This window comes from Hypanus sabinus, unplaced genomic scaffold, assembly GCF_030144855.1.
Source record: "Hypanus sabinus isolate sHypSab1 unplaced genomic scaffold, sHypSab1.hap1 scaffold_936, whole genome shotgun sequence".
NCBI lineage: Eukaryota > Metazoa > Chordata > Chondrichthyes > Myliobatiformes > Dasyatidae > Hypanus > Hypanus sabinus.
Window position 1 is genome coordinate 2,097 of NW_026781790.1, and position 22,354 is coordinate 24,450.

The 22,354-nt window shown below is 46.1% G+C and overlaps 1 protein-coding gene across 5 annotated transcripts in view; it reads right to left on the reverse strand.

Annotated features, from left to right (window-relative positions):
* Positions 1-2,693: 2,693 nt before the first annotated feature.
* LOC132390513 (E3 ubiquitin-protein ligase TRIM39-like) overlaps positions 2,694-22,354 on the reverse strand; it is a 29,808-nt gene continuing 10,147 nt past the window's right edge. Inside the window, exons 6-8 of one of the 5 annotated variants that reach the window (XM_059963126.1) lie at positions 17,451-17,695; positions 12,272-12,337; positions 2,694-2,981 (exon numbers count right to left, since the gene is read on the reverse strand). In XM_059963126.1, coding sequence (XP_059819109.1) covers positions 2,802-2,981; positions 12,272-12,337; positions 17,451-17,695 — 491 coding nt within the window. In that variant the 3' untranslated portion in view covers positions 2,694-2,801. Of the gene's footprint in view, positions 2,982-8,927; positions 9,095-12,239; positions 12,338-16,346; positions 16,396-17,126; positions 17,696-22,354 lie in introns of those variants that run through there. The other 4 variants (XM_059963127.1, XM_059963129.1, XM_059963128.1 and 1 more) reach the window with 4 other exon arrangements.

Below are 22,354 nucleotides of genomic sequence, written 5' to 3' on the forward strand. Positions count from 1 at the left end.
AACAGAGAGAGAGGGAGAGACAGTGTGTGGGGAGAGAGAGGGAGAGAGACAGGGGGAGAGAGAAAGGCAGAGACAGAAAGAGTGAGACAGAGAGAGAGGAAAAGTGGGAGAGAGAGGGAGAGAGGAAGAGAGAGAGGAGAGAGGGAGAGAGAGAGTGAGGGAGAGACAGAGAGAGGAACAGAGAGTGAGACAGCGAGAGGAACAGGGAGTGAGAGAGACTGACAGTGCAAGAGAGTGGGTGAGAGAGACAATGAGAGAGTGTGGGGAGAGATTGAGAGGGAGAGAGAAAGAGAGAGAGTGAGACAGAGAGAGAGAGTAGGGAGAGTGAGATGGAGAGGGTGAGAGTGAAATCTCTTTCCTGTCTGGTTCCATTTAGTCGTTTCTCCATCTTCCCAGTATCTCCTGCTTCTCAACTTCCCCCAAGCTCTTTACCCATTCTATCTCTCCTCCTACACTCTTATTTCTTCCCACACCTCGTCATCCCTTAGTCTCCCTCCTCCCTCGCCCCCTTCCCAATTCCCTCAACTGTTTCGCTCTCTCTTCCCAATGGCCTGATACTTCCCCTCGCCCTCTCCCTCCCTCTCCGTTGAGGGTTTTACAGTGAATCAGTCACCGGAAGTTGAGTAAATCCGTGTCCTGCGGAAGCGACAGCAGATAAAGCCTTTCTTCTGGATGAGGAGGGCGCAGGAGGAAGTATGTTTCATATGAGTGATGTGGGATTCAGGAAGGTAGTGAGTAAGGAGAGGCTGAGGGATCAGTGTGAGAGTGGTGTAAGGCGGAGGGAGTGGGGTGTATTGGAGGAGAGTGAGGAGGAGGGATAGTAGAGTTTGGGATGAGAGAGGAGAAGCGGAGAGAGACTAGAGAGAGGAAGGTGAGAGTGAGAAAAGTGAGAGAGCAGGACGAGAATCGGGGAAAGCGCGTAAATAGACCCTTCAGTCCGTCTGGACAGTTCCACCCGTGTTCACAGAGCCAGTGCTGTTTGCACACGGTTGGAATTTACTCCTGTAAACCTTCTCCACCCGCGTGTCGGGTCGGAGCTGGAGAGCGTTGTGACCTGGTATAAACACTCCCCACCCCCTCCATTTCACCAACTTCCCCCGCTCATTATCTGTTCTATCTCTCCTCCTTCTACACACTTACTTCTCCCCATATCTCATCATCCTTTAGTCTCCCTCCTCCCCACCCCCTCCATTTCACCAACACAATAGAGCTGGTTACTGACAACAGGAAGTCAGCCGGGGCGATGCAGACATTCCTGTTTACATCAACGGCAGAGGATAAGGGGGCTGAGAGCTCCAATCTCCTGAGAGTGAACACCACTGACAGCCTGTCCTTGTCCAGCCACAAGGACACTATCGCCAAGAAAGCTCAGCGGCATCTCTGCTTCTTTGAGAGGCTGAAGAAAATCGGCGCATCCAGGGCGACCATCATCTGTTTTTACAGAACACATCCTGTGCGGAAACTAGTCGTTTTGTCACGGCAACAGCACAGGCCACCACCGGAAACACTGCAGAGAGCTGTGAAAAAGTTCAGTACATCATGGAAACTGTGGACACTGTTTACACATCTCTCTGCCTCAATAAAACAGTTCACATTATCAAAGACCCCACACACGTCGAACATTCTGACTTCCTGAGAGATGGACCACTAACTTCACAATCTCCCTAATGCAGTGTCGTGATTAATAGGTCTGCATGATTCCTTAAGTTAATTAATTGTCCCTTTACATTTCGCGACCCCGCACTCCCAGTCTCGAGATGATGAATTGATCTTTATGGACGCACAGCGAATCAAAAATTATCACTGTACGTTGATTCATTGAAAGCAAATGTCCCAATTTACGCTCACCTCGCTTCTCTTCTACCCCCCCCCCCCCCCGCTGCCTGTCACTCTTTCTCTCTGTCTCTCTCTTTCTTCCCTTTCTCTTCCCCTCTCCATTCCCCTCTACTTCCCCCTCTTACGTCCTCATTTACCCTCCCTCTCCCTACTTCTCCACACTCCTCCGCCGCCTATTCTGCAGCATACTAAACGGAAACAAACATGCCTCTCCTAGAAACCACAAGACTTTATCTTCTGAGAGAACATTGAATCTTTCCAACCGACGAGAAATTATACAACATCTGTAATCCACTGAGTGTGTAAAACCGTCATCACAGTGCGGGGTGGGGGAATGGTGCTGGTCTGGACGGGTGGGTGGTGGAGACAGCAAGCTGCAGGAAAGGGGGAATTGGGGAGAAAACGAGAGGCAAACGAAAGGTTAGGCATAAACGGAGCAAGAGACAATAAGGGAAAGATGCAGGTTAGTGACTGTGTAGGGAAGAATGTTTGGAGGAAAGAGTTGGAGGGTGTAAAAGAGAACGGATGAGGAAAAGAGGAGATAGAGAAATTGAGGAATATTATATGTATAGAGAGTGAGAGAGAGAGACAGAGAGATAAGAGTTAAGGGGTAGAGAGAGAGAGAGAGAGAGACAAGGAGAGAGAGGACTGTGGAGCAGAGTGGAGTACCAGGGCACAGGTAAACATCATCTTTGAACTGTCCCACTCTCACTTTGAAATCACGTCCTCTGGTAATTGAGATATTCACCTGGTGAACAAACGATGTCGGTTCTCTTTTCTCAGATCTCTACTCAGCCTCAGTCTGCCTCTGGTCTCCCTTCAGCCCCCATCGCTACAGAGGAAACAACTGAAGCCTCTCCAACCTTTTATTCCCTCTGATCCATGAGGCAACCCCTCCATTTCCAGAACATTAACTCTCACCCGATCATCCCTCCGCCGTAACAGGGTTAGAGTTCCTCCTGTTGTCAACCAACGACCAGCGGTTCTGTGCTGGCGATAGAGTCACCCGGATGGTGAGATGTGTCCAGGTGCCAGGGACAGGGATGACTCCGATCAGGCCCCTGGCATTCTAAAGGGGGAGGGCGAGCAACCAGACTTGTTGGCAAATATTGGCACCAATGACAGGTAGAAAATGTCAGCAGGCCCTGAAAAGAAATTTTGTGAGTTAGGTAAGGGGTTTGGGAACCGATGTGCTACCGCCGAGGATGAGGTAGTTGGTTTGTAGACAGAGACAGTATGTTGTGAGACTGCCGGCAATGAGAGGCTGCTGATGGGGCAACCTGGCAGTCGACAGGATGAGTTGCGATGGAAAAGACACACAGAATCTAAAAGGCTGAACACAGGACTGAAAGTATTACATTTGAATGCGCGCATTGTGCAAACTGACGTGGAGGAAGAGCTACGGACTGGCATACATGAGGTTGTGGGCATCACTGACAGCGTGGCCCTGTTGGTAAACATAACAAAATCAAACCATTAGAAAGAGCTGGCAGAGGGTCGGAAGGTGCTGAGTCGTTGTGGGGAGAGCTGAGGAACTGCAAGTGCAAAGAAACCCTGGTGGAAGGTATGTGCAGACCCCCAAACAGTAGTAAGGACGTAGTCTACAAACTACAACGGGAGATAGAAAATGCAAGTCAGCAGGTCAACGTTACAATAGTCATGTGGGATTTCAGTTCACAAATAGATTGGGAAAGCCCGGTTGGTGCTGGATGCCCCGAGGGAGAATTTCTAGAATGCCTGCGAGGTGGCTTCAGAGAGCAGCTCGTGGGTAAGCCCACTATCGCCAAATCATATCGTTCCCTCGCGGCCCGGTACAGCATGTTTTGCGGCCTGGTGGCTGGGGACCACTGCACTAAGGGATCTGCTATTCTGGATAGGGTGTGATGCAATGAACCGAGATTGAATTTGCAATTTGAGAAGGGGAAGCACAACGTAGATGCAGTGTTGCAGTGGAATGAAGGAAACTGCAGAGGCCTGAGAGAGGAGCTGGCCGAAAGTGATTGGAAAAGACCTTTGGCACCGATAACGTCAAAGCAAGAATGGATGAAGTTTCGGGAAGCAATTCAGAAAGTGCAGGATATACACATCCCAAAGAGACAGAAATGTTCAAAAGGCAGAAAGTCCATAAGACCATGAGGTGCTGGAGCAGGTTAGGACATTCGGCCCATCCACTCTGTTTCAACATATCACCATATCATCCTGGTTGATCCAATTTCGCACCAGACCCAATCTCCTGTCTTCTCCCCGTGTCCTTTCAGACCCTGAACAATCAGTAATATATGACCTTCTGTAGTAAATGTACAGAGAGACTCGGCCTCCACCGCTGCCTGTGGCAAAGAATCCCATAGATTCTCCACTCTGGCTAAAGAAACTCCTCCTCATTTCCGTTCTAACAGGATGCCCTCTGTTATGGCGCATCCGGTCTTAGACCCACCAATCACAGGAAAAATCCTGCCCACATCCACTCTATCAAGGCTCCTCCTTCAACGAGTTCACCCCTTATTTTTCTGAATTCTGGCCCAGAGACATCAATGGTGATATGACAATCTATTCAATACTGGAACCATTTTCGTGCCCCTCCTCTGAACCCCCTCGAGATTCAGCACATCCTTTCTAAGACAAGGAGCTCAAACCTGCTCAAAATACTACAAGTGAGGCCTCCCCAGAGCTTTTTAATGTTTCAACATTTCGACCTTGCTTCTAACTTTTAGTCCTCAAAAAATGAATGCTCTGTATACCATCTGCCGTTTCCAATCCTAATCTGTCTAGCTCCTTCTGTGGCCTCTCTACGTCCTCAGAACTACCTTTCCCTGCATGTCCTCTGCAGACTTTGCAACAAAGCCATCAAATACATCATCCAAGTCATTGCCATATAGCAGAGAATAATCGGTCCCATCACAGACCCCTGTGGAATGCCATTGGACATCTGCAGCCAGACAGAAAACGCTCCTTTTATTCATACTTTCTGCCTCCTGACAATCAGCCACTGCTTTAACTGTGCAAGACTCTTTCTGTAATTTCATGGGCTCGTAGCTTGTTGAACAGCCTCATGTCTGCCACCTTTTCAAAGGCCTGAAATTCAAAGTACACAACATCAACCGATTGTCCTTTGTCAATCCCGCTTGTTATTTCTTCAATGAATTTCAACAGATTTGTCAGGAAACTATGCGGATTCCGGCCCTTTTTATCATTTGTCCAAAGAACCCTGAGACATCATTCTTAATAATCGAATCCAACATCTTCCCAAACACTGAGGTCAGACCAACTGGCCTTTAGTTTCCCTCCCTCTGCCTCTCTCGCTTCCTGACGAGTGGAGTGACACTGTTGTACTCCCCTTTCTCCGGAATCCCTCTTCCACAACACACTGGTCTTTACTTTTCTTCCTATTCAATACTTCTTCCTATTCAATTCCCTATTCTTCCTTATCTCTCTTCATCTCCCCACTCTTTCTCGCTCTTTCAATCCCCACTGTCCTCTCTCTCTCTCTCTTTCTCTCTCTCTCTCTCTCTCTCTCTCTCTCTCTCTCTCTCTCTCTCTCTCTCTCTCTCTCTCTCTCTCTCTCTCTCTCTCTCTCTCTCTCTCTCTCTCTCTCTCTCTCTCTCTCTCTCTCTCTTCCCCCATACACTCCCTTTTCTCTTTACTACCCCACTACCCCGTCTCTTCATAACCACTCCCTGTCTCTCTCACGGACCCGACACCCCCTTCTCTCTTCTACTGCCCTCTCTCCCTAATCTCTCTCCCAGGCCCCACTCTCCCTTCTTTCCTCATCCCACTCCCCAGTCTTTCTCTCCAATCTCCGTTCTCTGCATTGCAGGGGCAAATCTAGCTACAACAAGACCACCATCCGTCCCGCCACCAAACTTGAGGCAGGGGGCTCCCCCAGACCCCAGACTGCCCAGCCAGACCATGCCCATAGCAACCCACCCTCTGCACCTCCCTTACCTGATACTGCCTCGCCTGCCCTCAAGACAGAACTCAGAGAGTTCCTGAGACAGGAAATGCCCCACCTCAACCACCAAGGCGCCTCACCACAGGGGTGGCAGAACTTCTCCCCCCACCCATAGGATGAAGGCCAGGGCCCCCGGGGCATTTACTCTCTCGCCCTCTCCCGCCCGGGGGACCTGAGGCCACATATTCCTGTCGTAGTGCACTGTGGAAAGGGAAACACGCAGAGGTGGATGGCACTTGTCGATACAGGTGCCCAGCACACCATCCTCCCAGGCAATCCCGCCGCATAGCGCGCTACAGCCCCTTCGAGCGCCAGCTACTAGCCCGTTACCTGGCGTTCATCGACACAGAACACCAAACAGGCCCCGACCCTGTCTTCCTCCGCCCCCATCTCCCCATAATGCGATGGGTCGCGTCCCCTGATTCCTCCCACAAAGAGGGCCGTCCTCCATCATCAAGTGGAAGCTACATTGCGGAGTGGCCTGAACCCGGTCCTGAAGGGGTCAGCCGCCTCCATGAACAAGTCGTGGCTTTCCCCCAGTCCCAGAACCCTGCCCCGGACATCCCCAAGGTACAACCCTCCTCAGCGTGTTGGGGTCAGCCCTTCGATTCCCTCCATCCCGACGACAAACTGCACGCCTGGTTCACAGACGGCTCCAGCCGCTGGAAAGGGGGAGACCATTGTGGACAGCGGCAGCACTTCATCCTGCCACGGGCAAAATTTACCACAGAGAGGGAGGGGGGGTTCCAGTCAACTTTCCGAGCTGGCAGCAGTAGCCCTCCCCCTCCAAAACACCACCGGACCAATCCACATCTAGACTGACTCCTGGGCTAATGGCATTGCGGTGTGGATGGCCACCGGTGTATTCCGGCCCTCACCCCATCCTCCCGTCACCACAAGAGGGACCGTGTTCCCCTCGTCCTCACCTACCACCCCACCAGCCTCCGGATCCAGCATATAATCCTCCGCAACCTTCAACAGGAGTCCACCACTAAGCACATCGTTCCCTCTCTACCCCCTCTCTGCTTTTCGCAGGGATCGTTCCCTCCCCACAGATCTCCCACCGGGTACTTATCCCTGCAAGCGTAAGTGCTACACCTGTCCCTACATCTTCTCTCTTACCACCATTCAGGGCCCCAAACAGTCCTTCCAGGTGAGGCAACACTTCACTTGTGAGTGTGTTGGGACCATCTATTGCATCCGTTGCTCCCGGTGCGGCCTCCTCTACATCGGCGAGACACGACGCAGATTGGGGGACCGCTTCGTCGAGCACCTCCGCTCCGACCGTCACAAAACAGGATCTCCCGGTTGCCACCCACTTCAACTCTGCTTCACATTCCCATTCGGATATGTCCATACATGGCCTCCTCTACTGCCATGATGAGGCTAAACTCAGGTTGGAGGAGCAACACCTCATATACCGTCTGGGTAGTCTCCAGCCCCTTGGCATGAACACCAAATTCTTCAACTTCCGGTAATTACCTCCCCCTCCCTTCCCCCATCCCACTTTCACTCTGCCTCCTCTTTCAGCTGCCTACCACCTCTCTCATGATTCTGCCTTCTTCTAATACCCATAGTGCTTTCCCCTTACATTCCTTCTTCACCTTTCCTGCCTATCCCCTCCCTGCTTCCCCTCCCCCACCCCTCGATCTTTCCTCTGATTAGTTTTTCACCTGGCACCTACCAGCCTTCTCCTTCCCACCCTCACGCTCCTTCTTTGTAGGGCCCCTTTTCCTCCTTCTTCAGTCCTGACGAAGGGTCTCGGACCTACACGTTGACTACTCGTTTCCACGGACGCTGCCTGGCCTGCTGAGTTCCTCCAGCTTGTTCGTACGTGTTGATCTTTATTTAACTGTGTTTCCTAATATGATCTTCCAAACCCAAACTGATCCGAACGTTTTCTGAATTCCCGTCTGATAAAATGTGAAATTAACTCTTTTATCAAAAATATCATGCAAACTCTCGATTACCACACATTCCACAAGTTTTCATAAAAGAGACGTTCATGATATTGGCCTATAACAAGGAGGATCAGACGGGGAGCTGCAGGTTTTAGAATGGGCACTATTACAACAACCATTTTCCATGAGGCCAAACCTCCAAATACGATTCAAAAAGTTAATATTTTCACACAAGAAGCTACATACATACCTGTTGAATCAAGAATTTCTACTGCAAGTGCATCATACATTTTATTCCCATTCACAACTCTGTACCCGGCCCCTTTCCTTATAAAACTGGCAACACCACCCCTCTACCAACTAACCTGTCAAGCCGAACGACAATATAATCCTGCACAGGAATAAAAACTTAAAATGTGAAGGTTTCCTGAACAGATATAACATCGGAAGAGTCTGACAAATCAGAAATAAACTTCTTAAAGTCTTGACCATTATAAATCAGATTTGTTGCATTTCCGTGATATATTTTAATACTATTATATATGTTCACAAGTAGACTGCGAGACAGATACCCCACAAAACTTCATTTAAAGCTTCCCACAAAACACCAGTTACACCAAAATACCTTTCTGCAGCTTTCACAATAATTTTAATTTCCTCAGTAGGATGAGATCTCTGATCAGTACAATTCACCACATTGGTTATAAACATCACAAACTTCATTTTATCCAGCAGTGAAGTATCTTTGGTGAGAGAACTGTGATACCAGCATATATCCACTGACGTCACAGTCTGTTCTCTGAGTGGGATCACTTTATCCAGTTTACCTGCTCTGCTTGCTGTACTTGTCCTTGAACAGGCCCTCCTGCTCACTGTGTTGTTCTGAACCCACTGTACTGGTCACTTCATGCCTTACTAAAGCAATCCCGTCTGCCTGCACAAGGGACACATCCCTCCATTCGGTTCACATTCACGTGGTATCTAATAGCATCTATCACATCTTACTCCACCACCTCCCGATATTCACTCCAGACACCCACCACTATTGAAATGTAAAACAAAACTTGAAAAGCAAATCTCCTTTAAGCATTCTGAGTCTGGTTTTTAACATCATTGTCTTTTCTAATTGCTTTTTTTTCTAACAGCTGCTATGTAGAGAAAAGACAAAATTACAATAAATTAAAAAATACACAAATAGTGCAAAAAGGACCAGTGAGGATGTGTTCCCCCGCCTGGTGCAAGGAAATAGATTGCCGAGCCTCTGGCGAGGATCATTATGTCCTCATTGTCCACGGGAATGGTACCGGAGGATTGAAGGGAGGCGAATGTTGTCCCCTTGTTCAAAAAGCGTAGTAGGGATAGTCCAGATAATTATAGGCCATTGAGCCTTACATCTGTGGTGGGAAAGCTGTTGGACAAGATTCACAAAGATAAGATCTTTTGGCCTATAGGGAATCATGGTCTGATCAGTGACAGTCAGCATGGCTTTCTGAAGGGCAGATCGTGTCTAACAAGCCTGATGGAGTTCTTTTAAGAGGTGACCAGGCATGTAGATGACGGTCGTGCAGTGGGTGTGAGCTACATGGATTTTAGTAATACATTTGATAAGGTTCCTCACGGTTGGCTTATTCAGAAAGTCAGAAGGCATGGGATCCAGGGATGTTTGACCAGGTGGATTCAGTATTGGCTTGCCGGCAGAAAGAGAGTTGAGGTGGAGGGAGTACATTCGGATTGGAGTGTTGTGACTCGCGGTGTCCCACAAGGATCAGTTCTGGGATCCCTACTTTTCCTGATTTTTCCTGATTCCTCGACCTGCATGTGGGGGTAGAAGGATGGGTTGGCAAGTTTGCAGAAGACACAGAGGTTGGTGGTGTTGTGGATAGTGCAGAGGATTGTCAAAGATTGCAGAGGGACATCGATAGGATGCAGGAGTGGACTGAGAAGTGGCAGATAGAGTTCAAACTGGAGAAGTGTGAGGTGGTACACTTTGGAAGGACAAACTCCAAGGCAGAGTACAAAGTAAATGGCAGGATACTTGGAAGTGTGGAGGAGCAGAGTGATCTGGGGCTACATGTCCACAGATCCCTGAAAGTTGCCTCACAGGTAGACAGAGTAGTTAAGAAAGCTTATAAGTTGTTAGCTTTCATAAGTCGAGGGATAGAGTTTAAGAGTCGCGATGTAATGATGCAGCTCTATAAAACTCTGGTTGGGCCACACTTGGAGTACTCTGTCCAGTTCTGGTTTCCTCACTGTAAGAAGGATGTGGAAGCATTGGCAAGGGTACAGAGGAGATTGACCGGAATGCTGCCTGGTTTAGAGAGTATGGATTATGATCAGAGATTAAAGGAGCTAAGGCTTTACTCTCTGGAGAGAAGGAGGATAAGGGGGGAAATGATAGAGGTGTAGTTGATATTAAGGGTAATAGATAGAGTGGACAGCCAGCGCCTCTTCCCCGGGGAGTTGCTGACATTATTCCTCGCTCGCTCCCTGTAAAAGCATGTTTCGTCAGCCACCACAAACGTCACCGAAACAGACCCACCGAGTCGCGAAGGGGAATCACACCCGTCCTTGTGGGCGCCAAGGCCGGCGACACCGACAGAAGCGACTCGCTGATCTCCGCCATGGCAATGGAGCGGAAGAGGAGGGGCTGATCATGGGACGATTTCCTCCAGCCTATCGTAGCTCAGACTTAACACTGACCCCTGCAGTCATTGGTCGCTCAAATGTGAACTCAGAGTGTGATGAGTTTATGTGAACGTCAGTCAACCTTCCTGTCTTCATGAGTTTGGATTTGGATTTATAACGGGACAGAAAGCAAAATGGGAGAAATGTGAGTTTTTATGTGATGGTGCATCAGTCTCCGAGTTACATTATTAACAATAAAACGGCATAGGCCGTGGTGAGGAAGTAGGTGATTTACTGGAGTTATATGGAGATAATATTGGAAGGGATATCAAACTTGGAATAGTTTAGGATATGATTTAGAAAATGGGGGGAATTGTGTTGATTAATGAGGGCCAAATGATTATTACTGAAACAGGGATGGTTGTGTTATTGGCTGGGTCATTTGCTGAGATTCTTAATCAGGATAATTTAAGTGAAGATGTTAAACAATGTCGGGATATGTTTTTCAGTGAATACCCTGATATGCTGGAAGTCAGCTGTAGCAATGACAGAATCACTGATGGAGAGATTTCTTTGTATGAATTTAAGAAGTCTATTAATAATGCAGGTCAGGTGTCCCCAGGAAAGAGTGATATTTGAAATTGTAATTGTATATAATTCTCTTTTGTGAAAATATTAAATGTTTGAATTGTGCATCTACTTTCCTCATGGAAAATGGAAATAGTAGTGCCTAGTCTAAAACGTGGCAGATCCCCATTTGATCCTTCTAGTTAAGGGCCTATATCGTGAATGTCTTTATGTAAACTTATGGAATGTATGGTAATCAAGCACGAGTTATATTTTGGAATGAGTGATGATAAAGTGTTTTATTAGAGTGGATTTTGGAAGCGTAAAATGACATTAGATTCAGTTTTAGGTTTGGAAGATGATATTCGGGGAACAGAATTAAATAAAGATGTTGTAATAGCAGTATTTCTTGATGCTGAAAAGGGAAATGATATGGAAGGAAGGACTTTTGATTCAATTATGGAAATTGGGAGTGAGGGGGAATCGTATAGTTTTTCTGAGGTTCTTTATTTATTTGGACGGGCTGTGCAAGTACGGGTCGGCATGTTATGTTTGTGTTTGTACGTAATAGAGAATGGCATGCCACAAGGCAGTATTTGTAGCCCTTCATTATTTAATATTATGATTAATGATATTTTCTCTGAGATGGGTAAATCACAATATACAGATGACGTAGCTTTATAGATTAGAGGTATTAATTGCAATTTACAATTAATAGGTCAAACAGTGGACAGATTGATGAGTATTTTAAGCTTTCAGTCGTTAAAACACATTACGTGGTTTACAAACAGCATTAATACACTTGCACTTGATTTTAAATTATATGATAACTATCTTGAGGAAGTGTCAGTGGTAAGATTTCTCAGTACGTGGATGGATAATAAGCTGACATGGAAGCACCTATCAGTGAAATATTTGATAAATGTAAAGGAGCTTCAAATCTCCTCAGGCATCTATGTGCGTATTCCTGGGTGCAAAATGAAAATTTTGTTGACCAAATATATTTGTTTAATTTGATCTCTTCTTGATTATCGCCGTGTGGTTTATGAATCAGCTTCATCCTCAAATTAAAAATATTTGTATGTGATACAATTACAGTCTTTAAGATTGTTTTCTGGTGCAGTAATGTCGTTTCCTCTTTTGGCTTTACTGATTGCAATGGGACAATTGTCCTCAAAGTAACAGAGGATCAAGTTGATGTCAACATACTGGATTAATTTGCGGGGGCAAGGAAATGATCTTCCTGTTAAAGGTGTGCTGGAGGACGGTTGGGGACATCACAAGAAGAGTGTTTTTTTTTTTTGTTTTGGGTGGCTGTGTTCTTTCCACGCTGGGAATATGAGTGTATTTGATGATACAATGTTTCCCACTGTAGCTTTCTCTGTAACCCCACCTTGTTTTTTCCAATGGCTTCAGTTGATTGTAGGAGACACGATCGGCTTCGGTTCTGCCTGAGAGTCTGTTGGTTCATCAATATATTAATGGATGTTATTATCATACAGTAACATTTTTACAGATAAATCAAAATATGTTAGCTGGGGATGTTGTTGTGGCTGTTATTGTGTGCCTGAATTGCAGGTAATGATAAAGAAATTACTTATAGTCATTTATCAGCATAGAAAGCAGAATTCTTTGCCAACCGTTTAGCCTCACAGTGGATGGAGGAAATCGGTCCTTATAATTTGCTCGGAATACATTACGGTTTTGATGAACCTTAAACAGGTCATTCTGGCAGTAGGTCCGATTGACTGTTGAAAACTCCTCAAACGGTATTTCACATATAAAGCAAACACGAGGAAATCTCCAGGTGCTGGAAACTCAAACAACAACACACAAAACAAACAAAACAACAACACAGCCTGGCCTGCTGTGTTCCACCAACATTTTGTGTGTGTTCTTGTTTTCATATATAACGTTTGATTTAGATGTCTGCACATTATGCTTCATTATGCCTTATATCTAATTGGAAAACTTCCTTCTGTGTCGTGTACATTTTGTGATTATGAAACCGTCGAAACACATACTATTTCAATGTGAAGCGTACAAGGCTGAAGAAAAATCAAATGTAGTCTTCAGTATAATCTTTGCGAGGGTAGATAGTTTTCAGAGAAAAACTTTATTAAATTATGGGACTGACTTTAAATTAATTCACAGTTTGAGCTGGAAAAGGCGTGTAATAATTGTGTTAAACCTAAGGAAATGGCATATAAGGTAGCAAAGGTGAGTGGGATGTTGGATTATTGGGATGCACTTAAAATCACACAAAAGGCAACGAAAAAAGCCATAAGAATGGTCAAGACGAAATATGAGGGCAAACTGGCGAATAATATAAATCAGGATACTAATAGTTTAGTTTTCAGTTACATGAAGAGTGAAAGGGAGATGAGAGTTGATACTAGACCACTGGAAAATGATGCTGGTGAAGTAGTAATGGGGGACAAAGAAATGGCATATGAACTTAATGAACAATCTTCACTGTCTTCCGGTCAGCACCGCCCCCACTTGTCCCATTTAACCTGTCTCATTACGGGTGGACGTTAGGACCCAGGGGAGTTCAGGACCCAACTGCTGCTGAATCCCCGGTGTTTCTGTTCGGTTGACGGATGCGGTGAACGAGTTAAAATTAATCGATCGACAATTCTCATGTCGTGTTTCTTTCACTCCATAGAACCATAGAACACTGCAGCACAGAAAACAGGCCATGCACTTTCTGTCTGTGCGGAAACTTTATTCCGCTGGTCCCATTGACCTGCACCCATTCCGTAACCCTCCAGACCTCTCCCATCCATGTATCTATCCAATTTATTCTCAAAACTTAAGAGTGAGCCCGCATTCACCATGTCAGATGGCAGCTCGTTCCACACTCCCACCACTCTCTGAAAAAGTTCCTGCTCATGTTCCCCCTAAAACTTTCCCCTTTCACCCTAAAGCCATGTCCTCTCGTATTTATCGTTCCTAATCTATATGAAAGGAACCTACTTGCATTTACTGTCTATACATCCCATAATTTTGTAAACCTCTATCAAATCCCCCCTCATTCTTCTACGCTTCAAGGAATAAAGTCCTAACCTGTTCAATCTTTCCCTGTAACTCAACTCCTGAAGACCTGGCAACATCCTAGTAAATCTCTGCACTCTTTCAATCTCTCCAACCTCTCCATGGATACCTCATGTCTGAACTTTCTGAACTAACCTCCCAGGTGGGACCTTGTCAAAGACCTTACTAACGTTCATTTAGACAACATCCGCAGCCTTTCCTTCACCTACTTTGTTGGTAAACTCCTCGACAAACTCTTCAAGATTCATTAAACACGATCTACCATGCACCAAGCCATACTGACTATCCTTAATCAGCCCTTGTCTGTACAAATACTTGTAAATCCGAGCTCTCAGAACAGCTTACAGTAATTTACGTACTACTGATGTCAGGCTCACTGGCCTGTAATTATCTGGTTTACTATTGGAGCCTTTTTAAACAACGTCCAATCCTCCGGCACTGCACCCGTGGCTGAGGACATTTTAAATATTTCTGTCAGGGCCCCTGCAATTTCTACTCTAGGCTCTCTCAAGGTCCGAGAATACGTCAAGTCAGGCCCGGGGGATTTATCTACCTTTATTCGCTGTAAGGCAGCAAGCACCTCCTCCTCTTTAATCTCTGTTTGTTCCATGACAATACTGCTTGTTCCCCTTCCTTCCATATACACTATGCCAGTTTCCTGAGTAAATACTGATGCAGAAAAAGTGTTTAAGATCTCCCCCATCTCGTGTAGCTCCACACAGAGACGACCACTCTGATCTTCTAGGGGACCAATTTTGTCACTTACAATCCACTTACTCTTAATATACTTGTAGAAACCCTTCAAGTTTACCTGCATATTATCTGCCAAAGCCACCTCATGTCTTTTTTCCTTCCTGATTTCCTTCTTTAGTATTTTCTTACATTTTCTATACTCTTCAGGTAACTCATTTGTTCTTTGTTGCCTATACAGGAAAACAGATTATCTGAACGGCGGCCGATTAGGAAAAGGGGAGGTGCATGACATGGGTGTCATTGTACACCAGTCATTGAAGGTGGACATGCAGGTACAGCAGGTGGTGAAAAAGGCAAATGGTATGTTGGCATTCATAGCAAAATGATGTGAGTACAGGAGCAGGACGGTTCTACTGCAGTTGTACAAAGCCTTGGTGAGACTGCACCTAGAATATTGTGTGCAGTTTTGGTCCCCTAATCTAAGAAAATACATTCTTGCCATACAGGGAGTACAGAGAAGGTTCACCAGATTGATTCCTGGAATGGCTGGACTTTCATATTAAGAAAGACTGGATCGACTAGGCTTATACACACTGGAATTCTGTGGAATTCTCTGCCACAGGAAACAGTTGAGGCCGGTTCGCTGACTATATTTAAGTGGAAGTTGGATATGGCCCTTGTGGCTAAAAGAATCCGGTGGTATGGAGAGAAAGCACGTACGGGGTTCTGAGTTGGATGATCAGCCATGATCGTACTGAATGGAAGTGCAGGCTCAAAAGGGTCGAATGGCCTTCTCCTGCACCTATTTTCTATGTTTCTGTACCTGCTATACACTTGTCTCTTTTTCTTAACCAGATCACCAATATCCCTTGAAAACCAAGGTTCCCTGTGCCTGTTAACTTTGCCTTTAATCCTGGCAGGAACATGCAAACTCTGCGCTCTCAAGAGTTAGCTTCTGAAGGCCTTCCATTTACTGAACACATCCTTGCCAGGAAAAAAAAACTTGTCCCAATCCACTCTTCCTAGATCCTTTTTCATTTCCACACAATTGGCCATTATCTAATTTAGAAACTCAACTCGAGGACCAGACCCATCCTTATCCATACGTAACTTGAAACTGATGACATTATGGTCAGGTATTGCATCCTCTCTCGTAGGTACCTCTATATATTGATTTAGAAAACGTTCCTGAAAACATTTCAAAACTCAAAGCTATCTAGCCCTATTACAGTTTGGGAGTCCCAATCAATACGCGGAAAGTTAAAATCCCCTACTATTTCAACTTCCTGTTTCTTACATCGGTCTACTATCTTTATACAGATTTGCTCCTCCAATTCTCTCTGACTATTGGGCGGTCTATGATACACCCCTATTAGTGTGGTCACACCTTTCCCGTTCCTCAGCTCCACCCATATGACTGTGGACAAGCCCTCCGGGCTGTCCTGTCTACGCACAGCTGTGATGTTTTCCCTGACTAGTAATGCCACTCCACCCCCTTTCATCCCTCCCCCTCTATCATGTCTGAAACAACGAATATTTCTATCATGTATAAACCTTAGGTGGGAGGTTATCTTTTTGTATTAATGTATTAAAAATGGATTATGAATTCTACCAATGGAACCTCTTACTAAAGGATTCTTATTCAAAATAGTATCCAACAAATCAGATTCTTGCATATATGGAAATTTAGATGATTATTTTTGTAAAAATTATCTTACCTTAAGATATTGCAGAAAGTGTGTATGAGAGAATTTTTGCTAATTAACTCTTCAAAAGTCATCAATCGACCATCACAATATAAATGAAAATAAAAATAAATAAATGCAAAAAAGCAGATCCCCTTAATCACTAAAAATTAAACAACATTGGGAGAGAGAACTGAATATGACCTTTGTTAATGAAGATGGTCAATTCTTCTTTGATATGTGCCAATCAGTTTTTAGTTCAATTTAAAATTGTTCACTGTTACTATTAACAAAGGAGAGACCATCCAAAATATTTCCTAACATAGACAATTATTGCGATAGGTACAAAACTGAAGTAGCCACTTTTTCACAAATGTTCTGGTCATGTACTTCATTAAAAACTTTTGGGAAATCTTTATTTTCTACAATTTCTAAAGCTCTGAAAATTAATTTACAACCTAATGTGCAAACCTTTGGTTTCTGTCTGGACATGCGGTCCTCGCATGACCTTTATCCTCCTCCACCTCACTATCTGCTCTAACACTCTGGTTCCCCTCCCTCTGCAAATCTTTTTTACCCTCTCCCCCCTCCCCCCACCCCCCACAGAGCAGCACTAGCAAATCTACCCGCAAAGATGTTAGTCCATCTCCAGTTCAGGGGCAAACCGGGGTCGGAACAGGCCCCACCTTCCAGGGAACAAAGCCCAATTGTCCAGAAACATGAAGCCCTCCCTCCTGCACCATCTCCTTAGCCACGTATTTAGCTGCACTCTCCGCACATTTATATTTACAGGGACACTACTCATGACGCCGCTTCCGGGACCCGACCCGTTTACTGACCAGAAACAGAACCGGAGTAGATTCTCAGCCACTGGTTCACAACCCAGGTCGCGAAGAAAGGATAAAGTTTCCCCGTGAATTTACTCCCAGTGAAAGTGTGGATATGGGACTTGGTCTCCGCGTTGTAAAATGAAACTGTCCCGGACTCGAAACTGAGATAAACTCCCACCCTCCCGGGGATGGGACCGGCAGGGAGACGGGACTCGGGGGAGGTGAGACCGAACACGTCACAATCCCGATATAGCACGTCAACAACCCGCCCGATGACCCAGAATCCGGTCTCCGGACTCAGACTAACCCGTCTTTTCCTCTCCACAGACTCTGCGGCGACTCCCAGACACCAGCGCCGATTCCCCGTCACCTCTACCTCCCAGTAATGTCTCCCCGATGTGAATCTCTCCGATCCCAGCACACAATCCCAGTATGTGAATCTCTTCCCGGCGTCAGGGAGATCCCTCCGGGTCCCGGTCCATGTCACACTCTTCCGATCCTCAGACACCGCGAGCTCCGGATGCGCCGTTTCCACATCCAGGGTGACAGAGACTGGGGGGAGAAGCAGAGAATTAGAGAGTCCCCGGGCATCCGAGGGAGACGCGGGCAGCGCGGCTCCCGGGACCGGGGTGGGGGGAGACTCGGGCAGCGCGTACCCGGACCGGGGGAAAGGCAGGAACCTTCATCGTGGTGTGAACCGACAAATGCGGACGCTGGACCGAGAGCAGAGAGACCCCTGGTCCCTGATTCATCAGACAGGGTCAACATGCTCCCTCACTCCTGCCTGTTGACCCCTGAAAGAATTTTGTGTTTCCATGAGATCTCCTCTCATTATTCGAAACTGGGAACAGAGAACACAGAGCAGTACAGCACAGGAACAGGCCCGTCATACAATTTTCTCATTCATTTGTGAGTGTGAAGTGGGGGAGTGTGATGGTTTGAGACAGTAAAGGATGTGATTATGGGAACCAATAGAGGTGAGATGAATGGCAGATTGAACCAGAACCAGGTGAGGGAGGGGTGGAAAGCCTGTGGGTGAACTGTGTGTGTAGACGTAATGAGAAGCTGGAGGGGGCAAAGATGGCAGATGATGATGACTTTGTCCCCTTTCCCACAACCCCTTTCGCCGCAGTCCATCATTAGGACAGGGGATGAATTTGCAGGAACCCTTAAGCAACACAGGTCCTGATGAAGTGTTTCAGTCTGAACCGTGGACTGTTTTCTCTTTTCCATAGAAACTTCCCGACCTGCTGTTCCCCCAACAATTTGTGTATGTTACTCTGCTTTAAATATACTCAATTATTCGGCCTCCACAGTTGCCTGTGGCAGATTCACTATCCTGTGGATGAAGGAATTTCTCCTCATCGCTGTCCTAAATGGACATCCCTATAGTCGGAGGCTGTGCTCACCGTTCTCGACCCACCCACATCCTCCCAACATCAACTCTCTCCAGACAGGTGTCAGAGAGATCTGGCGAGACCCTTCATCAGGACCTGTGTAGCTTGGATTACCAGCATCTGCAGATTTTCTTGTGTTTGATTTTTAAAGCAGAAGTTAATAAGTAAACATCTTGATTAGTCAGAGTCTCAAAAGTTATGGGGAGGAGGCGGGAGAATAGGGTAGAGGTGGATAATAAATCAGCTATTCTTCTAAACTCCGGTGAGTACAGGCCCAGAACCATCAAACACTCCTCATATGTTAACTCTTTCATTCCCGGAATTATTCTTGTGAATCTTCTGCACCCCCTCCAATGCCAGCACATGCTTTCCGATAGAAGGACCAAAACTGCTTACAGTACTCCAAGTGTGGTCTGACCAATGCCTTATAAAACCTCAGAATTATATCCTTGCTCTTGTACTCTAATCCTCTCGAAATGAAAGCAAACATTGAGTTTGCCAATCTTACCACTGACACAATTTGCAAGTTAAGCTTCAGGGAATCCTGCACAAGGACACCCATGTCCGTTTACACCTCTGACTCTTGAATTTTAGCCTTGTTTACAGAATTGTCTATGCCTTTATTCCTTCGACCAAAGTCGTACCTGCCTAAGTTTCTACCTGTCAAACTCTACCTGTGCTAAAAGATCCTTATTCCGTCTCCTGCTGCATTCAAATAAGACCATAAGACAAAGCAGCAGAAGCCGGCCATTCGGCCCTTCGTATCTGCTCCGCCATTTTATCATGAGCTGATCCATTCTCCCATTTAGTCCCGCTCTCCCACTGTATCATCATGAACTTTGATGCCCTGGCTACTCAGATACCTATCAATCTCTGCCTTAAATACACCCAATGACCTGGCCTCCACAGCAGCAAGAAATTCACAGATTTACCACCCTCTACCTAAAAAGATTTCTTTGCATCTCCGTTCTGAATGGGCGCCCTTCAATTCTTAATTCATGCTCTCTCGTACTAGACTCCCCCACCATGGGAAACAACTTTGCCGCATCCACTCTGTCCATGCCTTTCAACATTCGACATGTTTCTGTGAGGCTCCTCCTCATTCTTCTAAACTCCAGGGAGTACTGGCAGACAACCAGAATGGGATCCCTTTATTCCCACTCTCTGTTCCCTGACAATCAGCCAACGCTCTATCGACGTAAGTAACTTTCCCGTATTTCCATGGACTCTGATCTTGTTTAGCAGCCTCATGTGTGGCAACTTGTCAAAGGCCTTCTGAAACTCCAAATACACAAAATCCACTGCACCTCCCTTGTCTAGTCTACTTGGAATTACCTTAAAAGATTTCAATGGGTTTGTCAGGCAGGATTTTCTTTTCAGGAAACCATGCTGAGTTTGGCCTATCTTGTCATATGCCTCCAGGTACTCCGTAAACTCATCCTTGACAATTGACTCCAGAAATTTCCCAACCACTTCTCAAGCTAACAGGTCTATAACTCAGTTTTTGCTTCCTTGCCCCTTTATTAAATACCAGAGTGGCATTTACAATCTTCCACTCCTCCGGAACCATGCCAGAATCTACTGACTTTTGTACGATCATTGCTAATGCCTCTGTGATCTCCACAGCTACTTCCTTCAAAACACAAGAGTGCATTCCATCTGGTCCTGGAGATTTATCTACCCTTAGAATATTCAGCTTCCTGAGTACTTTCTCTGTCGTAATTGTGACTGCGCACACTTCTCTTCCCTGACACCCTTGAGTGTCCGGTGTACTGCTGATATCTTCCTCAGTGAGGACTGATGCAAATACTCATTCAGCTCCACAGGCATCTCCTTATCTCCCATTACAATTTCTCCAGCATCATTTTCTATCGGTCCTATATCCACTGTCACCTGTTTTTTACTCTTTATGTACTTGAAAAAGCTTTCAGTATCTTCTTTGATACGATTTGCTAGCTTCCTTTTATAGATAATCTTTTCCCTCATCATGGCCTTCTTAGTTTCCTTTAGTAAGCTTTTAAAAACTTCCCAATCCGCACTGTCTAGTATCGGTTCCTTCACCTCAATCTCTCTGATCACCTCTGGGTCATTACACAATATCCAATCCAGTACCTCTGATCCCCTAGTGGGCTCGACAACAAGCCATCTCGTAGACATTCTTCAAATTCTCTGTCTTGAGATCCAGTGACGACCTGATTTTCCCAATCCACTCGCATGTTAAAATCCCCCACAATTATCACAACACTGCCCTTCTGGCAAGCCTTTTCTATTTCCTGTTGTAATTTGTAGTCCACCTCACTGCAGCTGTTAGGAGGCCTGTATATAACTGCCATCACAGTCCTTTTACCCCTGCGATTGCTTAGCTCAACCCAGAAAGATTCTGCACTTCTGATCCTATGTAACCTCTTTCTAATGATTTAATATCATTTCATACCAATAAAGCCACGCCACCCCCTCTGCCTACCTGCCTATCCTTCCGATACACCGTGTATCCTTGAACATTCAGCTCTCTGAGACATGCATCCTTTAGTCACGTCTCAGTGATGGCCTCAAAATTATACCTGCCAATCTAGCTGTACGACAAGATCAACCACCTTATTCCTTATGCTGTGTGTATTTAAATATAACACCTTAAGTCCAGTATTTGGTACTGTTCGCATTGATTGCACTGCAACTCATCCCAGTGGCTGTAAATTTGCCCCATTACCTGCCTGTCCTTCCTGACATCCTTACTGATCACTATCGTAGATTTATTTCTGTTTTCCCCCTCCTCCACTCTATCATTCCGGTTTACCATCCCCCTGCCAAATTAGTTTAAACCCTCCCTAACAGCTCTATTAAACATTCCCACTATGGTTCAGGTGTAACCTGTCCTTTTTGAACAGGTAATACTTCCCCCTGAAAGGATTCCAATGATCCAAGAATCTGAAGCCCTGCCCCCTGCACCAGTCTCTCAGCCACGCATTCATCTGCCTGATCCTACTATTTTTGCCCTCACTAGCACGTGGCACAGTTAGCAATCCTGAGATTATTACCCTAGAGGTCGTGCTTCTCAGCTTCATTCCTAACTCCCGGAAATCTCTATTCAGGACCTCCTCCCTTTTCCTCTCTATGTCATTGGTACCAACATGTACCTTGACAGCTGGCTGCTCGTCATCTCCCTTCAGAATATCCTGGACCTAATCCGAGACATCCCGTACCCTGGCACCTGGCAGGTAAAACACCATGCGGGTATCTCTACCAGGCTCACATAATCTCCTGTCTGTTCCCCTGACTATGGAATCCCCTATGACTACCGCATTCCTCTTCCCCTGCTTCCCTCCTGCACAACAGCGCAGGCTCAGTGCCAGAGACCCGGTCACCGTGGCCGTCCCCTGTCAGGTCATCCCCCTCAACAGCATCCAAAACGATATACTTGTTGCTGAGGGGGGCAGCCACAGGGGTGCTCTCCACTATCCGGGCATTTCCCTTCCCTCTCCTGACAGTCACCCAGTTTTCTGACCCCTGTAGCCTGGGGATGATTCCCTCCCTGTAGCTCCTGTCTATCACCTCTTCATTTTCTCTAATAAGCAGTAGGTCATCAAGCTGCAGCTCCAGATCCCTAACATGGTCTCCGAGGAGCCGAATCTCGGTGTACCTGACGCAGATGTGGCTAGCAGGGAGGCTGGAGGTCTGCAGACATGTTACCTAACCCTGCAGACATACTACCTAATTCTACAGGAATGAAACAAAGAAAGATAGGTCTACTCACCCACTTACTTCGCCAAACCGCAAAACAGTTTTTAAACCGTTAGCTAATGTGCCCTGCTGTTCC